Source organism: Hetaerina americana, unplaced genomic scaffold, assembly GCF_022747635.1.
Source record: "Hetaerina americana unplaced genomic scaffold, ioHetAmer1.1.p SCAF_6, whole genome shotgun sequence".
Lineage (NCBI taxonomy): Eukaryota > Metazoa > Arthropoda > Insecta > Odonata > Calopterygidae > Hetaerina > Hetaerina americana.
This window is the reverse complement of record NW_027287205.1, coordinates 82,230,051-82,250,637: the sequence shown is the minus strand read 5'-3', so window position 1 is coordinate 82,250,637 and position 20,587 is coordinate 82,230,051. Positions and strand designations below refer to the sequence as shown.

Here is a 20,587-nt window from a genome sequence, read left to right as displayed (position 1 = left end):
AAGACTACATCGTTTCTCATTGTTTTTTAGTTCTTTGAATTAATTTAACGCGCAAGACTGAAGGAAGACCGAAGAGGGGAGTAGACAAGAGAAATAACTGACTCGTGCGAACCATGTATCGTGCAAGTCGCAGAGTGCACAGATACGAGTGGGGGATGAGGAGTGCGTTTGGGCAGTACTGAAGAGGGGAGAGGTGAAGGGAGGTCATTCCCATTATCATCCGTGCTTTATACGGAGAAAATGCTGGAAGTGGCATAGAAAGAGAGAGAGAGCCGGAAGTGGAAATAGAAGCAGCTGGGATACTCATAAACCTGAAAATGACCAAGCAAAATAATAACAAATTTTCGGAGGTAATTAAAAAATCACTATGATTCATATGAAATAAGAATAAATGTAAATGATATGGTATTTAAGCAATGAATACCTCAATTAATAGGAAGATATGTTCAAAAATTTTGAATAGAGCGCATACAATAAACTAGGTAGAACATTTCCACTACTAAGGACATACTTAGGTTGGATATGGCCAAATTAGTATGGACGTGCGAAGGAGGATTAAGTATGGTGACGAAACTTTGATGACTAAAAGTGCTTTGCTAGTAAGAAGGTTTAGAAAAATTGTAAAGAAAAAAATAGTGATAACTGTAATATAGAACTTAGTTTTTTACGTTGTGAACATTTATCACAAGATATTGAAGGAGTGGATAAGAATAGGCACGTTGAACGGATTGGGAGAAGGCACAATATTTGCAGATTTGTACCAGAATTTATTCTAGTGTAGAGCGTGACGTTGCATCGTGCTAGGTGAGGCTTAGAAGTTGTACCGGTGGCAAACCCGTCCGTCCAATGCCTACCATAACCAGTTCAACTTATGATAAAACCAAGATGTGTTCTTTTATCCTATACATAAGAACATTTCTAAATCCTATATTAGGTGCTACCCAGTTTTCCTCCAGTAAGTGTAATGCAGTGGTATATAGCAATCCTATTCTCAATTTTAAAACCATTCAGCTATCGCTTTTTAGAGCCCACAGGCATACACGGAGGCCTCGACTTTTACCTTACTATGTTATTAATATTTTGCGAATCCAATGTAATTCAAGCTTTCCATTAATTCATTATTTTTTGTGCAATTTGTAAATAAATGTGCAAACTTAATTTTCCCGGTTTTTGTTCACCTAAGCTTGAACCTCACTTTAAACTTAGTATCTTTCCTTTTCCATTGATTTCATAAAATTTGCTGTTCTTAATTATAATAAAGGGAAAATATTTCAACTAGATAAATAAATAAAGTGCAAGAAGAATGATATTTTGATAGATTATACTTAATTCTGAGCAGTTATTAATCCTAGGATCGGTTTGACTCATTTATTCACTCGAATGCATCCTTTCCTTAGAAGACACTCCGTTTTGGTTCTCCGTGAACGGCCATTTTTTTGCCTTCTATTTCTATATTAATTACTGCACTTACATATATTAGTATACTTACAAAGGTTCATTAAATATTACCGAATACCCAAAAAAATTCTTTTACCATCAAGAGATATGTCTCAACTCTAAATATAAGGCACGACAAGGAAAAATGTAAATTTAAAAATGAGATATTCAAGAGATGTAGAGTTTAAAAGGAAAAATTTTAAACTTCAAGCGTGCATGATGAAATAAGGTAATGTAAAAATTTTCCAGGTTTTTCGACTTGTCTTTTGAGCAAACACACTTAAGAATTTTGGAACTTTGACGCGCAGATTCTGGAGCACGCTGTACTTCGTGAGACATTTCTTTGATGTGGTTTCGTAGATGCCTTGCCATTTCTTTTTACATTGAATCTATATTCTCAGCTACGATTGCAGGAATTCTGTGAAATGTAAATCATACAGTAGGCTTAAATGCATGAGACCAATATTTTACATACCCGTGTCATCCGCGTAGCGGGGTATGCAGGTGAGCAGAGACTAGGTCCATGAAGAAAGAATCATTGATTTTAATCGGGAGCATGGCTTTGGATTCCGTCAGATATCTAGATTGTGCGCTCTCATGGGTGCAAGACCTATCTCCTCATCCGCCGGCAGGTTGGATATGGATCCGCACAAAATCATGCAATGCGTAGTATATGAGTCATTAAAATTTTACATACCATTCAGAGAGAAGATTTTTTGCGATGGTACCCATAGCCATGTAAATTTATTTTTACTGCTTTGGTTAAAGTAGTTGGGACATGAGAACAATTGCATTAGGCAAACGAGCTTTCACAAGGAGGAGGAAATTGATAACGGGGACGGTGAATAAGGATAGGCATAAGGCCCGTCAACACGTGTACGCCCGCGTAGACTCAATTAAATACCTAGGCGTTACCCTCACTCACGATCTCTCCTGGGTGAAACACATACGGGGAATATGCAGATAAACTAAAAAATACAATTTTAATTAGGATTTATTTGAAGAGTACTTGGTAAATGAGATGAAAAATTCAAAGAGAAACGTTGTGTCGTTGGTTATGCCTCATTTAGAATATATTGCAAGTATATGGGATCCTCACGAAGTTGGATTAAATGCCGAATTGGATCGTGTCCAGCGTAGAGTAGCTAGATTTTTAAAACGTTGTAATGATAAACTTAGTAGCGTATCCAAAATATTAGAGCAGCTAGGCTGGGAATCACTCACGGAGTGATGGTTAAATTGCAGATGAAATCTCTTGCATAACTTGGAAGGTCTCTTAAGCAGTAATGTTGAAAATGTACTATTACCCTCATCGTACTATGGTAGGAGAGGTCATGCTAAAAAAATTAGAGAGATTAAGAGTAGAACAGGTAGATTTAAGATGTAATTTTTTCCACAGATGATTAGGGATCATAATATCATTGTTTGACCGCGGTAGGATCATGTCCGGGTAAATATTAGTCTGGTGTGTATTCAACCCCTGCCACACACCCTGGTGGTGGCTTGCAAAGTATATAAATAAATAAAATTTAAAAAAAACACTGATGGGGAGCGTGGTTTTCTGCGGCGCGGAAACATGATAATTGAAGCAGGATGATAGGCATAGATACTCGTAGATTGCTGTTTTTGAAATATGAAGTGCCAAGCATGGTGGGGGAGGAGCGGCGATTGTTGGGAGAATTCTATAGCAGGCAGGAAAGATAGATACATGGCATTTTGATCGGCGATGGAATGTTGTAGACTGCGATAGAGAAGAGAATGTTAGGCAACCGAGGAAGGGACAGGAATGGGAGATATGGATGTTGAAAGGGATGAAGGGAGGAAGGAAGTATTTAGAATTAAAGAGGGGCCTGTCGAAATGCTGAATGTCAAGTTGTATTTTGTTGAGAGACTGGGGAATTGTTACTGTACCGTTTGGTAGATTGTGCCCATAAAAAATCTACCTTTAGCGAAATATTACTGATAATAACAGGCATTAACTGTGCGGAATCTAATGCTTTCCTAGGCTATACTATTCCTAAATGCTGTCAGCGCAATTCATCTTATTTTCGTCTTAAGCGACAATTGTATCCACCAAAGCCAATCGATACCAAATGTTCTTTGACTGCTCAAGCGGGCAAGTATAAACCGTCCCGGTGAGTGAAGTCCCACCTTTACATCTGATCTTAACTTTACACATCAAATAGAGGACACCAAATTGCAATAGTCTCACTTCTGTTTAGAAATAAATTTTGACAGTTAGTATTCTATCAGGACATAAATCCTGAATCATTCTAGACGTTCGTGATTCAATCATTCTATCCCGATTTAATCACGCAAAGACTAATGCGTATTTAAAAAATTAATAGAGAATGGTAACAATGGCCAGGGCTAAATAGTCAACACCCTTAATATAATCGAGGACTTTAGAGGAATAAAGGAATGACGTGTTCAAGGGTACGTTACAATTTTTTCATTTTCGTTTGGATTCAATTACGATGACGCTAAGTATTTATCAATTAACATTCTCCTGAGTGATCCGTAGTTCATATATAATTGGTAGAGAGGTGGTTATTTGCATTGAAAATTGTCGTTTCTTAATGATAAGTTAATAAGAGATATAATTAAAATTAAGTTTGGACAACTCATTCGATCTAAAGTGCTGGTCCCAAAACTTTTACTGACAGGTGAACTTCCCTCTCGGTAAACACATAGCCTCAGTCTTATTCTGAAGTTGAGAAAAGTCGCTCGGCGTCCCAATTTTATTGTGGAAGAAAGTTTTCCAAATTACACGCGTCAGATGTCATGAAACGATCGGCAATCCTCCGAAAGGAGTCTTGACGAGTCACGTGAAAAGTAGCGTCGGGTGTCTCCAGGGAGGGAAAGAAGTCAAGAATGAGCGGGAAGGATCACGTGAAAAATGAATCATCAAAATCAGGAAAGTCGCGACATTAATTAATTACTTTCCTTTTTTTCTGAATGAACAACCTAAAGGAATGAACCGTCGTAACCGTTTTCTCCGAAAAAACTCCGTGTTAACCTTAATAATAATACGCCAACCTATCTCTGACCTTAAATCGGAATCTTGAAATGTGAAGCATCTTATTTGTTTGGCTGACTTTTAGATGCTATGTATTCTGCGTTTAAGATGAAAATTTACTTTGCCTTGTTTACCGAAGAAATTAAACTTTGAGGTCCAAAATATTCTCTCTCCAGAATAACACTTATGAAAGCTGCATGAGAGAGAATTATATGAGGGAAAAGCAATCGCCATGAGAGAAAGGAGTATTAGAAGTCTCAAACAAAGATGAGAATGTATGAAGATAAGAGTGAAAGAGAGGAAGGTGAGCGAAACATGCAAGTCAGGTGACCTTTGAGTATGGCGAGTACTGGCCTGAGGAAGCTAAGTCACGTTTTCGTAATTTAAAATCAGAGTTATTGAGTGGACACACACAGAAAGGCAACGTTCTGAAATGCATGAACGCATGTTGGTAATTATGAATAATATAAATAAAAATCACACCATCTATCATACATATACTAATGCAATATCCTAATAACTCCTCATAAAATATATAAATCACGAGGGCAGCCAAGAAAGTAACCTAGTATTCTGCCTAGCCTGGCGGTGGTTAAGGCTAAAGCCACCATTTTGGTGTCTAAACGCCCCTACACTCAGTTTACATTCTGCTGTAGTAGTGTGCAAGCAGTGATTCTTCTAATTAGCTCCCTGCCAACTGTTAAAATGTACGCTTCAATAGAATATCCCGCGAATTGTAAAGTGCGATCTGTGATTAAGTTTTTATTCGCAAAAAACCCCAAGCCAATTGAAATTCATAGGCAACGTTGTGAAGTGTATGGAGACGAAAAAATGATTGAAGTCGGAGTGAGGCAGTGGTGGTGCATTTAGATTAAAAATAGCCACAGCACCAATGTTCATGACGAGGGCGGCAGTGGTGAGCCTAGCCTTGTGATAGATGAACTGACGGAATGGCCAGTTCTTGGACATCATGGACATTTTTCCGTCCACTCCTAAACTAAAAACATTACTGACGCACAATATTATCACTCATCACTTTTGGTCCGAACAGATAACATATTTCCTGATGAATATCACCATTTTTGAAGTTAATTGCCAGTAAAAGTCTTAGCAATAAACGGATTTTCCATTTGGGAGAACTTCCAATTGCATTATTCATTTGGACTCGCCATTGTAAACCAACCTCAAGTGGCGCGGCCTTCCAAACAGTGCAGTTTGAGGTGTACTGCCCTAGTGTGTGTGTGTGACAATACAGCAAACATTCCAATATTTGCGCGCTACACGCAAACGTAAGTTACTTTCTGGACCATAATTTAATTTCTCAACTTTAATAAAAATCAAATATTTCACCCCATTTTTTTGGTGATACAATCATGAATTCCAAAATTACCCTTGGCAAAAAAGGAAAATATTTAGTCCGTTTGGCCAGGTTACCAGTTAAGATTAGGAAAAAAGTTCAGAAAGGGCATGAATCTCGAATCCATGAAGATAATGATGATGTACATGTATTAAAGGAGACGTTGATCTTCTTGTTAACGGGGTCCTTACTTTACAATGAAGGGATATTACATCCAAAAATCTTTCCTGCAATAGATTTTGGACTAATTTAGTCTAAAGTTATTTACTGGCGAAAACGCACCAAGTCACGCGTTACTTGGTTACTGTCATTATGTAGTTCTTAAAGATTATAAAACAGGGTGCGTTCCAAAATTAATGCAATTGAATTTCCCACGCCGCTCCTATTAATCGAAGTCATAATAGTAAGAAACCGAAGTCACTTTAGAAATATTAAAAACGTTGAATTTACAAGTCGGAACAAAATTAAACACTATAGAGATGTTAGGTATACTTTCAGGTGCATGTGTATGTAAAGTGTAGATTGATTGTTTGCATGTGTGTGGGGTGTAAGTGTTCATGCATGAATTTATGCCAAGTTTTTTTTTATATGACTTTGTGGTATTTGCATGCGGTTTTTTTTCTCTTTCTTTTCTAAATTACGGGTGGTGTCCTAACACGCCCTTGCGGCGGCTTGCGGGGTATTAAGTAGATGTAGATGTAGAAGTGGGATGAAACGGCTTGCGGTAGGTGGAGAGGGCATTAAGCTTTGCCATGAATCCAGTCTCAGTGCTCTCCAAGATGTGGAAGCGGCAGGACGTCAGTTATAGTAAAGCTCAGCGCGCTGACAGTGTCATCAAATACCAACTGAGCGGAAATTTCAAGTGTACTTTTGCAACGTATTGAAAATGAACCTGATTATTTGGACAGTGTAATATTCTGGTAATGAAACCTGGGTTTTTGAATACGACCCAGAATCAAAACTCCAAAGTTCTGAGTGGCACACCGACCAGTCCCCCAAGCCCAAAAAGGTAAGAATAAGCAAATCGAAAGAGAAAACGATACTCATTGTCGCTGCAATACAATTAACGCTCCCTAGTACGTGTGTGATGAAAAGACTCCGAAAAAGGGTCATCAGGACGAGAAAAGACATCTCCGCTACCTGGCAACTCCATCACGAGAACGTGCTGCGAGTCCGCGAGTTCCAGGCCAAACACCAGGTGCCAACGCTGCCCCAACCCCCACTAAAGTCCTGACGTCACCCCAGCAGACCTCTTTCTGTTCCGTGGGATTATGGCAGTCCTGAATGGAACCCGTTTATCGCCCATAGAAGAGATCCAATCAGGCGTGACGAAGACCTTGCGAGAGGTCCCCAAAGACGCCTTCCAGGGCGCGTACCTGTCATGACAGAGTCGATGGAAAAAATGTGTAGGGGCCCTAGGATAGTAATTTTCAGTGAAGAATATTTTCAAGGAAAAATATTTACAGTGTTTTTCCAAATCTGTTCAATATTACTTTTAAAAAATCATTGCAATAATGTTGGAGCGCACCCTATAAGCATTAGCGTACACGTACACCAAATATGTATATTTTGTAGGTTGGAATCAAAGCGCATAAAGGTGACGCATATTCATCTTATTTGCTAATATTGTGTGTATTCATTTCACATCTCATCATTGAAAATATAATTAGGAATACGAGGGTTGTCTGAAAAGTCTTCGACCTCAAATTAAAAATTGCAGGATTATTCAACAAACTTATTGGGAAGTGTTTGCGTATTCGTTGAAAGGTATTCATCCAATCTTTGGCCATTTTGGAAACTCAGTTGTTCTTCGACATTCGTAGTAGTAGTATTTAAGGGAGGCGACCGACTGCTGAGGTCATTTGCGCCATAGGGGATGTTCAGGGTGGGAAGGAAGGGTGGAGAGAAACCTGGCGTCGGTATTGGCCTACTCTTAACGAAAGGCGCCAAGGGGTCCGCAGTTTAACGTCCCATTCGGCGGACGGCGTATTCACTCAAAGTGCTCTTCAGAAAGCATCTCAAGCAGGGATCGAAATACCTCTGAAAAATATTCCTAATATATATTAATATAATATACCCCTTTGACATTCGTTTGAGTAAGTCGTTGTGAAAATGGAAATAATTTAGTATCGAGCTCTTATTGAGTATTTTTTAAAAGGCAATGTGCCTACGCAAATCAAAGGCGGATGCTGTGTACGGGGACTCTGCAGCATTATTTACAACCATGACATTTTGGGCGGCACAATTTTAAAGTGGCCTTTGGCATATTTGCTGATGATGAGAATTATGAACGGTCAAAATCCCAGATAACAACGAAAAAGTTCACCAAATAGTTTTGGACGACCGTAGAATTATGATCGGATAGATGGCAGAGGCAATGCGAATATACAAGGTACGTGGGAAGTACGCGTTCGCCATGAATTGTCCAGACAACGGATCCAGAACTCATAACTATTCCCGGATCTCCAGTAGAAATATTACTGCCTCCGCGGCCTCGGAGATGTACTCCATTGTAACCAAACTGAATAAATGTGATTCCCTCACAGAAGCAATAGTCAATCACCATTGAGCATTATTAGAATTGGGTTATTTCAAGTCTCTGGTTAATATTACTCCGAGCTAAAATCAAAAGAGTTCAAGGCTGGATGTTTTATCAATTTAAATCCCCCGGATGCAAATGAAGTGAAAGGAAAACGGGCTAAGGGGTGGGGGACGAGGGTAATGGAGGGGGTTGGGAGGGAGGGAGGGAGGAAGGGGTGCTCCCGGCCGAGTGGCACACATTCGGGCACTTTCGGGTCGGCGCAGTGACGCCACCACGCGGCGCTTTCCCGAACTCCCTCCCTTCCCCGATGCACTTCCAGAAACGTCCACTCGCCGTGACGTCATTGCCGCTGGAGCGAGTGTAAAGCCGGAAAGCATTCTGACTGGATAAGAACAAGGGCGGGGGAGGGGACGAGAGTGCAAGGGGGTGGAGATGGGGAGGGGTGGGTTGCGGGATTGCGTGTTCGTTTGGGAGGGGGGGATGAGGGAATGTTTGAGGGGATGGGGTAGGGTGGGTTAGAGGGGGGGGAGAGAGAGAGAGAGGCATGGGAGGAGAATGGACGTGGTCCAAGGTCGCCAAACTCAAAAAAAAAGACAACCACGCAGCGCAGCGGCACCCGTATGCGCTCGCTCAGGCCGTGATTTTTTTATTCCATCTCTACCTCACATTTTCATGCGAGCCATCAAAGGAACTCCACTCAGAATTGCTAAAGCCACCTCTTAGATCGGCGTAGCTCAGGAATTATCATTGGAGTTACCCGAAAAAGTTCGATTTTTACGACCAGGCTGAATTCAATCCGTAAGCAGAGGTAGCCCTAATTATTATCATCAAAAATGTGGTAATATTATTATTGGTATACTTACTTTAAGGATATGTTTTGGATGAGCACCGGCTATATAAAGGCCCAAAGGTTCATATATTTGCCTCTTCTAATAAAGCGCACCCTAGCATCGGACACTAGAACGAGCCTTCCTTCAATTGGACGTACGAGGTCTCTACAATATTCAGGCAATTCGACGGCCATGATGCGGGTTATAGCCCCGCCCACTAGCGGTGCTAGTTGCCTGGGATCCAATGAGCCGCCTTTTCTTGGCGGATCGTCGAGCTGTACGTATGGTGCCAGTATGTTAGTTTCCGTTGTCCATCAACATCATGTTTTTTGGTGAAGTTATCAAGAAATCATTAAAATATTGACAGCTGTTTACTGTGATAATGCTCTGAAGAAAACATCCGAGTATTCAAGTGGATTAAGCGTTTTAAAGATGGCTTGTAGGCTGACAAGCTGATGGCCTGATGGCTGACAAGACGCCACGGAGGATGCAAGGCCAGGAAAACCTTCAACCACCTCTGATGACGATAACATTGATCGTGTGCACCAGAATCATTTTAACCGAATACGGCCCTAACACGGTCGAACAATGTTATTATGATCACCTATCGTTCGTGGAAAAAAATACTATATATATATATTAGTGAAAAAATACTTCCATCCTCCCTTGATCCCGTCCACCATCCATATCCTATTCCTGCACCTTCTTCGCTTGCCTAACATCCTCTCCTCTTTTGCAGTCTTCAACATCCCATTGCCAATAAAATTGCTCAGAATCCACGTTAATAGCCTCCTCCGGATTTCTCCCAACTGGAATACACCCTCCTCCCCTACTATGTTTTACTATTCCTTCCTTATATTCCTCTGAGCATAGTATGATAATGAATGGAATATTATTTAAGCATGTTGGTCGCTTGTTCAATTTGGAAATATATTGAGAGCTTTTTTGTGGAATGCGGAGAATGTATCATTCATTTGGGAGAAACGGGAATAATGAGTGCGTTCTCTTACTTCTTAAGGTGAGTGGTAGCCAAGCGGGAAGTTTAGGGTCTCAGGAATACAGCCTGAGGTCATGTCTTAATGATGAATCTGTACCAATCCTACATAAGTCAAGCTGCGAGATTTTCCGATACCTGACTTTATATGGAAACAACCGTTGGCAGGGGGAGAGCAATTGTCTCGCCGACTCCGTTCGAATCTCGTTCTCCGTGTACACCTGTTCATTACCTGAGCTCTGACATCGCCTATCAAACCAAAAGTCGTCTTCACTATTGTGCTCTTTTTTGGCATTGGATTACCAATGCCAAAAAAGAGCACAATAGTGAAGACGACTTGCCAATGGTTTTTCAGACGAATACTACCAACTCTCAAATAGGTTGGGCATGTTTTGATCGAATCGTACCATGAATTCTGCGAAATACGTCATTCATACGCTAAGTTTACATTAAGAAGCCTAATTCTTTATATGAGACGCTACTAAGAGATATAAATACATAAAATTGATTGTTTTAAGCTTTAAATTATTTAAACGTCGGCTAATCTTTGAATTCTAAATGTTGTTCTCATCTTTTCAAGGAAGTGAAACCACTTGAGTTTCCAAGTGGCAACAAATGTATATTTACATGTTAATGTTAATGGTAGATGATCTTAAAGAATATAAACAGCTCCACATTGATAATGATTGATTTAACCTTTATCAATCTTCAAAAAATTTGACAGCAAAGGATGTGCGTATTTGAAATTGCCAGTGGGAGTTAAATTAGAGGATATTTCGCCATGGATTTGGATAAATTTGAAACGAATCAGCAATTTCCTACAGTGGGTAGTGGCTGAAAGAAAACTAATCCATAATATGGATACTTGCGGGCAGTGTTGTAAAGCGGACGAGTAGGAGAGCAGATTGCTTAATCAGGTGTCCCATTATCTTTAACAGTTTCATTTAAAAAATAGAGGCCTCTAGGACCTTCTCGCCAGATAACAATGCCAAAACAATTACTTTATCCACGTTGTCATTGAAAAGGGCGTGAATGGGACGCGATACTTATTTACTGCTGAAATTCGGCTAAGTGCAATGATATGTGTACTATCCGGGACCCGTTCCAACTCTCATTTTGGTATTTATCCATTCCGTTAAGTCAAAATTCCCACTCTTGAAAAAATAAATGACTTACCACACATTCTCCTACCTAGGTTTATTGAGAATTATGAAAATTGAACATAATTAACTCAAAGTTTTGTATTGATTATTTTACTCAAAAAATATCTGCAGGAAGGAGTAGTTTTACTTACCTTGGGGTCCCACAAACTGTGCTTTCTTGACTGAAAAGAAAAAGAAATAGTATTAATCAGCCGTTCAGAATTATAATTTTCCAGCATGACAACATTTATCCAATTTATGTGAATTTGAAAACACTTATCGCTGAGTGAAAGAGGCGGTTCTTTTTAGAAATGCATATCAAGGTTAGGGAATTTTATTTACAACTATAAAATTATGATCAATGATATCCTTTATTTACGCGCACAAATAATAAAGCATTCTTTACTTAAATGTTTTTTAGATTCATAAAACTAATTTTGTTAAGGGATAAATCAAAATAAAGATAAATATTGAACTTTTAGTACCAAAAAATAGAATTTTATTTCAAATGGTTGCTCAGGTTAGCCATTATTCTGACCACAGATGTTGGTAACCAATTCATTGAAGCGGGTTCATTATGATAATAAATCTGAATACCCATCATAATTATCGACGTGTAGAAAAAATTTCACTAATTGAGCATGGTCTGGTGTCAGAAAAAAGGAGACAAAAACCAACAAACAGTTGGAAGGGCATTTCATCTCAGTTAAAGTAGATTGAGTTTGAATGCGAAAACCTTATGAACAAAATTGGTAAACTAAAATAACGCAATGGACTGCTGGAGATTCCGCAAAAGTAACCTTTAACGGAATCATCCAGTACGCATACGAATTTTAAACTAAAATAATAATTATGGGCTTTGAGACTGTTTCTCCCTCTTCGACAATGTAAAAATATTATAAAAAATATCCATACTTGCAATACCAGAATTGATATTGGAAGAAGAGAAGTCTAAATAATGACTGTCAATTAGAAATAATTGTCTACATTTTTCCGACGGAATAAGACACTCCTCATTCTACTCGCTGGCATTTCTCGTCTTCAGCTGTACTCCCACAAAATCCGACCGAATGTCATCGCAATATGGGAGTCCTTGAAGAAGGAAGGAATCCTCGCGTAATTGCTACGGCATGGGAGTCGCAGTCAGCTTCGTCGTAGCAAAGCGCCATCATCGGACTCCTCGGGAGACAAATAAGCATCGCCTTGGGGCAGGGGGGAGGGGGAGGGCGACCACCTTCAGACGATGGAGCACAGGCAAGGAAAGAGGGAGACTCTTTTGAAAGAGGTTTTCTTCATTTCACTGCCCACCCACCCTTTCCACTCTGCTGCATCCCTTTCCTCGAAAACAATCGAAGGGGGGGAGAGAGAGAGAGAGTCCCCGTGGTGCTTGAAGGGTGCCCGCCGCGACGGCCAATCTCATGTTCCTACCCCACCCTCTCGGCCACTCCTCCCACAACTGCGGCTTAGACTTTGTACCATCGAGCCAATACTCCGGAAAAATGCAATTGAACGACTCTGTAGTATCACAATATAAGCACTAGGTAGTGAATTGACCATCGAGACTGATTTCATAAATTGACGTAATGCATCCACCCATAGGCATCTTTCCACTACAACAGGTCTCCTGCAGACCTTTCAAATTAAATTGGATCCCCCGCGGTAATTATCTCATTACGTTATTGTTATCAGCCTTAGTCTAAAGAGTTCAGATAGGTCCAAGAAGAAGGATAGGTTCACTAGGCCCAGCTACAAGTCTACGAAAACGCTTAACGCCTTGGACCCCATATCACATATCATAATGACTAGTTTTAGCTCCACATACCTTCTACTTCTCAGATTTCCATCCATTATTCAGCCACGTAACAAATATATTAATTCAATTTGGATTTTGTAATTAAGTTTCCTTCATTTATAATACTGAATGAGCAAAAAAGTCGAACTAGAAAATTTTATTTCGAAATTTCAAACTCAGGCAGACTGAAATATTTAGTGTTAATTTATTCAAACGCAGGTTTTTAATATGAGTTAATTTTGGAAGATATTCTTGTACATTTTTGGTCAGATAATTCAAATGTCAATTCTTTTATAAATATGATTCTCCGAGGTATGTGAATGTTACACACTGTGTTATATCTTAAGTAAAAGAAAGCACGGAATTGAGAATGTCGATGGGAGCTGAAGATCAATTATCTTAATGAGCTTAAGTGAAACGTAAATGAAGAGTAACAGAGAGGGATTATATAACCCCCGTCCCATTCTCATTCATCTCCACACCATGTACATCAGCAAAAAAGCGATGATATTGGGTTTTAACCGATTTCTATCTTGCTGTGAATTGAGATTTCAAAATACTCAGCCGTAATTAAGGCATTGATCCTAAAACCTTAAAATTCAAAGGTTTTTTTTGTTGTGTTCCTGGAAAACTTCAAATCTCTTTAGGCATTCCCATTCACAGTTGAATTAACTACTCCTTCACAAGAGCTATTCACTGCTGTGCATACCGAGTTCCGTGTTTTCCTTCACGTTTTTTTCAAAAGTCAACCTTATTCACCGAAAACAATGGTCACTTTCATATGTCTAAATGGATTAGATACGCATAATATTCTCACGAACCTCACCTGCCTTCACCCTTCCTATCCAACCATCCTTGGCACAACTTACGAACCGAATCCCGAAAATGAGTTTAGACGCAGTTAGCATTCATACATCGCATCCAAGTTGTTTTTATATCTACACAATGCATCTACTTTTTCCTTCAATTTAGATCTCATATTTCGTGAAGTTTATTCAATTCAGTTGATCTTATCTCTACATGTAATACCAGTGCGAAATGATTTACAAATATATCTCTCTGGAAAGGCGTGCTTCATTAAAATTTCGATCGGCCAGCAAAGTCCTGAAGGCTGTATATCGCCGAAGTCCGTCTTTTTGTTACGTAGGTCAAATAAAATAATGATAACAATGGCAACACAGGCATATGCGAGGGCAGGCTGAAAACCTATGCACACATACTTGTAGATAACTCACAAAATGACCCTTAGAAGTGCTCCTAGTGGCATATGGAAGTAACATTCCCCTACAATACGCTTGCGCAGGTTTGAGTTCGTTACATTCATCCAAAGTGCAACTGGAGAGGCTCTGCGAAACCTGAAATTTGAACCGATTCCACACCGTCCTTATTCCCCGATCTCGCGCCTTGAAATTTTTATTTTTTCCCTCAACTCAAGAGACCCTTCAAGGGTAATCATTACATCTCGGAGGATGAGGTGAAGATAAAAACTTGATAGCAGCACGCTGTTTAACCCACGTTGACATAGCACTAGGACGCGTCTGCATACTTCCGCTTCTCAAAATACACCGGATGAATTTACGACCTCAAATCTGCGTATGCGCGTTGAGAGGGAATGTTACTTCCTCATGCCATCAAGATTGGTTTTTAAGGTAATTTTTTTATGGTTTACAAGAATGTGTGCATTAGTTTTCAGTCTTCCCTCGTTCTTCAGTTCTGCCCCTCTAGGGCGCTTTACGTTGCAGCCAGAAATGTTTGGCAAATTACAACGAGTGCCCGCGTTTTCGAGGATAACCATATCCTTCTAGCTTCCTGTGCCCAGAGAAAAATTGAGTGACCTAAGAACTTGACCGTTCCTCGTACTGCACACAAACTTAAGAAATGTCACGAAAAAAACCATAATTAAGCGATCAACATAAGGTATTGGAAAGACGTTCTTAACTTCTACAGATAATCGTGAGCTTTTTTTAAGGTAATACCGATTATCTTCTACTCGGTCTCCTCCTGCCCTAAACTTATGTTTTTCGATTCATTGTAATTTTAAACATTTTTTCATACTTTCCGAATGACGATAATGCCCCCCTCTAACTCCAATCGAATTTTCTACACATCCCCTCTTCGCCACTCACCCAGCATTCTCTTTTCTTCACCATAGCCTTCGACGTCTAACTGACTTTAATTACAATCCCTCTTGCAACTTTTCAAGCCTGCGTCGAATATCTACTTAAACAAGTTCCTCTTTTGCCTTGCGCATTACTTCGTCTACCTTCCTGTATAATGTAATTTATGTTATCGTGCATCTCAAACTTTACATTTAAAAAGCTTATATGCAAAATAATTTTAACTACTCAATATTTAAAAAAAAATGTTTTAAATTTTAAAAGTTTCTACTTGGCCAAGCTCCACACATCAATGCCCTTGTTTCCATGGACATATTATTTTCCTAATTAAACAAACCATTTGACTAGATAAGTTTAAATCAAACGAAAATATCAGTCCTAATAGAATAGTCCCAATAGAATAATTTTTATTCAGTCATTTAATTGTAAATTTCCCCATTCCGTTAGTTTAATCCTGCCCCTAATTTCCGTCATATGTTGTCATGTCGAAATTCGTCCAAAGTTTCGTTGAAAATACGTCGTATCTATATGATGTAATTTAAAAGCTGCTATTTTAATGTTTACTTATTCCTTTCATTGTCTTCATGTTTTATTTATTTCGTTCATTGAGGTAGAAATAGGCCGAACATTTTTTCAATTGCTCTTAAAATAAAATCATTGCCATCGAGCCAATAACACCACCTGATTTTTCAAACTGACTTACATACACAAGGAAATAAGGTTGGTAGATCAGTTGACTCACATGGTGATAGGTTTTTATACGAAAACCAATTACGTACCCATCCAGGGCACTGAAGAAAATCGCTATTGATTTCATAGTCATAATCAGAAGTTTCAGGAAATTGCTCCATTTTCCATTTTTTACTGTAAAACGAATACGAACGAATAATACGATATTACGAGTAATACGATATTTAAGGGTTGGCAAAGTTCTTGCACAGAAGTTGAAACACTCCGACACTCTTGAGGTAAGCTGCCGTAATTGTACGCGTGAATGTGTACTACTCGTCAAGTGTGCTTTTCCACACATGTCCTTTGCCTTGTTTTCCTAAATCTAAACTCAAGATATCTTTTTAAAGCACTCACGAGGGAGAGTTTCTAACCCAATGATGATAATGAGAATATCGAATAATGAACTTACTATTACTAGTAGCATTTAGGGGAGGCGACCGACAGCTAAGGTCATTTGCGGCATTTGGGATGGGCAGAAAAGGATGAAGGGAAACCCGGCGTCGGCATAAGCTAAATCTTCAAAGAAAGGCACCAAGGAGTAATTAACATAACGTCCCATCCGACAGAAGACGTACTCACTCAAAGTACCCTCCACAAAGCATCTCAAGGAGGGATAAAGATACCACTGAAAAATATTCAACGCCGCCGGGATTGGAATCCGGACCCTTTGGGCGGGAAGCAAGTACGATAGCCACCACATGATCCGCGCTGTGCACGGAAAGATGCTTCACAATCGAAAGGCGGTCGGTGAGATAATGACAGAACATCAGAATGGTGGACAAGAAGCGAGTGGAGAGGGGTCTGCGGGAAATTGTTTGGACAAAATGCACATGGCCTTTGAAGAAACGAAATAGATTTATCGGTTGACATTCTATGGATTCCACAGAGCAGAGATTTCTATCAGAGCGTGGGGACGATGGAATAAATAATTCCAAGCTATTCTGGGAAATTATCGCACTGGGTCACAATATCTTACAACTGCATTTGAACAATTATGAGAGGATACAGCAATAAAATTCAAAGTCACAGAAATTTAGGGTTTCACCATTCAATCAGGTTAACAGGGAAATTACTTCTCGCGAAGGGTATAAAGGATTCATTCGTCAAAACTACAGTCATCAAAATCAAGAATCGTTTGATAAGCTAATGGGGGATCGGTCTCACGATTAATAATATCAGATATTCAGAAGCCATCAACTAAGTCACGAACATAAATTTAAAAAACTGAAATATTTGAACTCCTATCTATAACAAGAATTTATCTCTTTTGACTCTGGTTAACAATTAAATAAAATAGAAACCCAAATACTTTAATGTAAAATCTTATTCGCCATCAAGTTCATAAAATGTATTCTTTCAAACTCTTTTCAACAGATCACCTTGTATTCAATTTATAAGTAGTTTACTTGAAAGTTGGTTTAAGAAGGTGACTGGAATCAATTAAGTTGCCTCTTAAAAGTCTGTATTTTATGGAATTTTTAAATCAAAACGCAAAAAAGAGGTACGATATATACCCGGATACTGTACGAATACCATAACGTTATCTTTTTTATTCCTCCAATACATTTTTTTCAATATATAAATTAAAATAATATGCGGAGTAATAGCGAAATACTTTATAATGCCATTTAACGTTAATCAATAAACGCAATATTGCACAAAAAATAACTGAATGAATTATCAAACGAATATTTTTGTTAATTGAAAAAATAAGTGCATTTTCCAGAAATCACCGGCATTTTTTATTTTCAGTCGTAGTTTTAAGGATAAATAGAACAGAATCCACAGGGTAAACGCAATTATTTGGAGCAAATCTTTTTATTTTCAATTAATAGACAAAACTCTGATTGTGATTCTGTAAACTATATGTTGCGACAAATAATTTAATTCCACCCAGGACACTGAGTAAAAGACAAAATAAATATGATTCCAGCTACCTTCGGAAAATTTTTGATTTACTAGTAATGCATAACTATTGAGGGTGAAAAGAAACTTAACATTTCCCCGAAAAAGGTTTAATATTTCACGATCATGGTTTCGATGCTGCGCAGCATCACCAGGTGGTGATGGTGCGCAGCATCGAAACCATGGTCGTGAAATATTAAATCTTTTTAGGGGAAATGTTGTTTCTTTTTACCTTGTAATGAAGGAATTCCACAAAGTTAAACCTGAAACTGTTATGTCTATCAAGTGCACCATTACTATTGAAACTTTAATAAAGTAATAGAATGAAGCAGAGTTGTTAGAGAGAGAGAGAGAGAGGAGATTATGATGAAAAATACCAATTTCTAGGTTAATGTAAACTGCGCAGTTTTCCGGGCTTTAAAAATAAATAAAGTTCTTGAAAAATTGAAATGGATGCAAAGTAATAATTTAAAAATCCAAAATATCAAACCTGAAACTATTTATGCGTGGAGTAATTCAAGAGAAAAGTATGATATGATTTAGGAGAAAAATTAAAATAGACATAGTATATCCAAAGTCGCCGTTTAAAAACGTGACAGGTAGTTTCAAAGAGCGTATCCCACTCTAACAAATATTCTAAATCTCCCAGAAATTTTGCATATGACAGAAAGTATTTACGAACGACCAACTGGAAATATAAGGTCCCAAATAGCATTTTCCTGCATTTCTCTAGCTCCAAAAATGACCTTAGCTCATAGGCGAACGGAAAGGTATTCTGAATTCCCCAAATCATTTTAAATTATTTATGAAGAGCCTTAACGCTCCAAGACGAGCGTATTGATTGGTTTCATCGATAAAAAAAAATAAAACCTGCAGAGTTCCCGGCAAATTTGGATTCTAAATTCTTCAATTCCTGTCCAACTTCAACTCCTCTGTTCGTATAAAAGACCTCTCAAGAATCGAGATAAGATTATGAGTCGATATCAGGGGTCACGGGAAGAGTCTCAGGGTAAGGGAATGCGATCCCTAAGAGGGAATGTGGAGTTTCAAAGAATGCGGGGCGGGAGAGATAGCGAGTGGATGGGGAGGGGGTAGGGTGGAAGGGGGGAGCGCTGGGCGGAGGGGAGCGAATTGGAGCATCTGCAGATGTTGTACCGGAAGGGGAAGGGGAGAGAAAGAGAATGGAGCAGGGGTGAGGGAAACGCCTAAAATAAGCAAAAACTCACTAAAACACACACTTTGACGGAGGAAGCAGGCTGCTATAACAATGAAGGAAACAGGGTTGACACTAATGGAAGAGGGATGAATGGAGAGCTGAAGGAAGCACAAAACAACACAGACTCTTCTCCGAAGACGAGAGGACATGCACGCAATAACATAGGAAACTAATTCGGAGCCTAAGTGTTGAAACAATAGGGATGCGGTTTTCGTCAGATTCGTGTCCACAACTATAGGATCCCCCGGAAAGTAAGGCAATCTTGCCTCAATGTGCCTCAAGTTAGACAAATTCATTCACAAGTTTAACAAATTTCATTCAGGAGCGTCCATGTTTTCGTCGGGGTGGGCGAAAAACGTACAAAAACCACCCTCAATTGAGTACGAATGAAAACCGATTCTGTTTAAAATTTCCATCCAGCTTCGAAAAAATCGCAAATACTTATTCTGACGGACGTTGAAGATATTGTAAATTAGAAATACAAAATTGCAAAACCTCCTGGTTATAGACTCTGCAATATACAGGGTTCGTCCGGAAAATAAGTGTACTGAGCTCAGGAAAAAAAATTTATTGCACTTTTACATATCTTAAGCTAATATTCCTCAAAATAGGACCCTTGTGAGTCGATACACTTGTTCCAGCGGCGTTCCCATTCCTGGAACGCCCCCGCGAAGGCATCATCGGGAACCTCTCGAAGACTCGTCGTCGACCTCTTCTCTGCCCTCCACGAACATCTTGTGCCACCGAAAGATCATGTTTCTGGACATGGCTGACTCCCCGTAAGCCTGGTTAATCATACCGACAGTTTCGGTAGACGATTTCCCAAGCTTTACCGCAAATTTGATGGAATAACGCTGCTTCGGCATCGCGTTCCGTGACGTGGGTCGAGCGTGGAGGTTCGCGTTAACAGAGCTCCTCACTACACCACAGCTCAGAGCCGACTGCCTTTTTCAGCGTCGCTTGCCAACATACCCCCCTCCAATCGCAGCCCGTCTGAGCGGTGCGCGCCTGGAGCGGCGGGAAAAAATCAGTACACTTATTTTCCGGACGAACCCTGTATACTGCATCCTCAGTGAATTATAGCAAACCGAAAATAATGTGCTATATAACCTCTCTTATTTATGAAAAATTATCAGCTCCACATTCAAATCTCATTACATTCAACATCACCAAAGTTCAACAACCGGCTAACTTACGTGTTACCAGAATTGCGTGATTTGAAAAAAAACTACAGGAAAACTACAACTGCAGCGTAAATATTTCGACATAAATGTGTAAACATCCCTTTGAAGACTTTCGGGGAGAGGCCAGACTCAGGTGGCGATACGTGCCGAAGCACTATCTTAATTCTACACATTTTTGATAATTCGTGTTAACAGTAACCAAAGGATATTAAGAGAGCGAAAGAAACACCCTTAAAAAGTGGAGTTATCGTCCATTTGTTGCTCATTTTTATTATTCCCATGTGAAAAGGAGCATAGTCCTCTCTCTGAGTATGCGCGTC

General features: G+C 39.3%; 1 protein-coding gene across 1 annotated transcript in view; it reads right to left on the bottom strand.

Annotated features, from left to right (window-relative positions):
* The window catches only part of LOC139695476 (uncharacterized), a 252,978-nt gene that overhangs the window by 137,801 nt on the left and 94,590 nt on the right, over nucleotides 1-20,587 (bottom strand). The window contains exon 2 of the mRNA XM_071594262.1: nucleotides 11,474-11,503. Coding sequence (XP_071450363.1) covers nucleotides 11,474-11,503 — 30 coding nt within the window. The remainder of the gene's footprint in view (nucleotides 1-11,473; nucleotides 11,504-20,587) is intronic.